Raw genomic sequence first — 1,417 nt, forward strand, 5'->3', positions numbered from 1 at the left:
AAAGAAAAAAAAAAATAATCATAGTAAAGAGGGAGAAATTATGACACTGGTTCTTTGGCACACAGCTTCCGATAGAGGGGAAAGTAACAAAATAATAATAATCGGCATAATTAAAGGTCTCAAATCCCAGCAGCATTTCGGTCGACTGCACTGATACTCCAAACATCTCGGGAAGGAAAGGAAAATTACTTGTCCCCTCTAAGAGAAAGGGCTCCCAGGAACCTTCATCGTCCACCAAAACGCAGCCCTTTTTTAGCTTGTTACAAAAGAAAAGGTAAGTCCTGTGACTTTGTGTGATTAAAAACCTCTATCAACCCCCCATAAGTGCAACTTAAAAAAGTGCAACAAACTATTTAAAACTATATACAGCAGCTCAGAGATCCTCATCCCGTCCAGTTTCAAATCCAAAAACAAAAACAAAGCCCGGCCTGTCCCGTTGCAAACCCCTGGATTTACAACGTCCTGCCAGCAGCCCCCAGACACAAATTGCAATAATGTTAAAAGCTGCCAGGAAAGAAAAAAATCTCTCGTTTCAAACGACTTAAAAACTGTTTTTAAGAGTGTAAAAAGGAACTCGTAAAAACCCTCGAGCGTAAAATATGAAATATGATTTGGTTTAAATGAAGAGCAAAGTCTCCTTGTTGTTACAGTAAAAAACGCCAGCTGAACACCCAGGTCACACCATCCAGGTGGGGGTAAATGAATGGAAAGGCACTGTATGGCAACGGCAAAACAATGACCAATGAGACCTGCGCTCTCTCCACCAGTATTGCAAGGAATGTAAAAAAGCGCCTTTAAAAAATAAAAAAACCAGGGCGGAGGCGCCTGCGGCGACGCCTCCGCGACACGTGGCCCTTGGTTGGTTGGGTTTATTCATTTTCAATTTTTGCTTCTCGTCAGCAAACCAGGAACCAAAGTCTGGGAACTGCAGAATGGCTTGAGGGGCACTCCCCCCCTCAAAACACCCCCAAACAAACCCCAACAAAACTCACTGTGCATTAGTGCAGAAACAAAAAGACCAGCAAGTGCAAACATGAATGTAAGATTTTTGTTTTTTCCCCGTCAGTCCTCAGGAAGAACGTTCCCAGCCGGGCCTGGCTCCGGCAGGCGCTGCTGCGCTCTCCTCGGGGCAGGTTCTCCCAGGACTCTGCCCAGGGCAGCCCCGCGGCCCCTTAGCTGGAGTCCCGGTTCTTCTGGTTGCGCATCAGCGGGCGGTGGTGGCGCAGGCCCTCCATGGAGTGCTGCCAGTGCCAGCACGAGCGGCAGAAGTACTTGAAGCAGATCTGTGGGCAGAGCACAGGGCAACGCTGGGGCGGCTCCCGCAGCAAAGGGACACCGGCAGAGCCGCTGCTCCCCTCCCTGCCTGCCTGCAGCCCCCGCCAGCACAGTGCATCCATGGGCTGGGGAGAGGGAATGC

General features: G+C 49.2%; 1 protein-coding gene across 8 annotated transcripts in view; it reads right to left on the reverse strand.

Annotated features, from left to right (window-relative positions):
- Positions 1–1,417, reverse strand: part of CPEB1 (cytoplasmic polyadenylation element binding protein 1) — a 35,076-nt gene that overhangs the window by 186 nt on the left and 33,473 nt on the right. For all 8 annotated transcript variants that reach the window (XM_008631262.2, XM_008631259.2, XM_017731116.1 and 5 more), the window contains one exon: positions 1–1,283. This exon is cut by the window's left edge and continues 186 nt beyond it. In XM_008631262.2, the coding sequence (XP_008629484.1) occupies positions 1,173–1,283 (111 nt within the window). In that variant the 3' untranslated portion in view covers positions 1–1,172. The remainder of the gene's footprint in view (positions 1,284–1,417) is intronic.

This window comes from Corvus brachyrhynchos, unplaced genomic scaffold, assembly GCF_000691975.1.
Source record: "Corvus brachyrhynchos isolate BGI_N302 unplaced genomic scaffold, ASM69197v1 scaffold164, whole genome shotgun sequence".
Lineage (NCBI taxonomy): Eukaryota > Metazoa > Chordata > Aves > Passeriformes > Corvidae > Corvus > Corvus brachyrhynchos.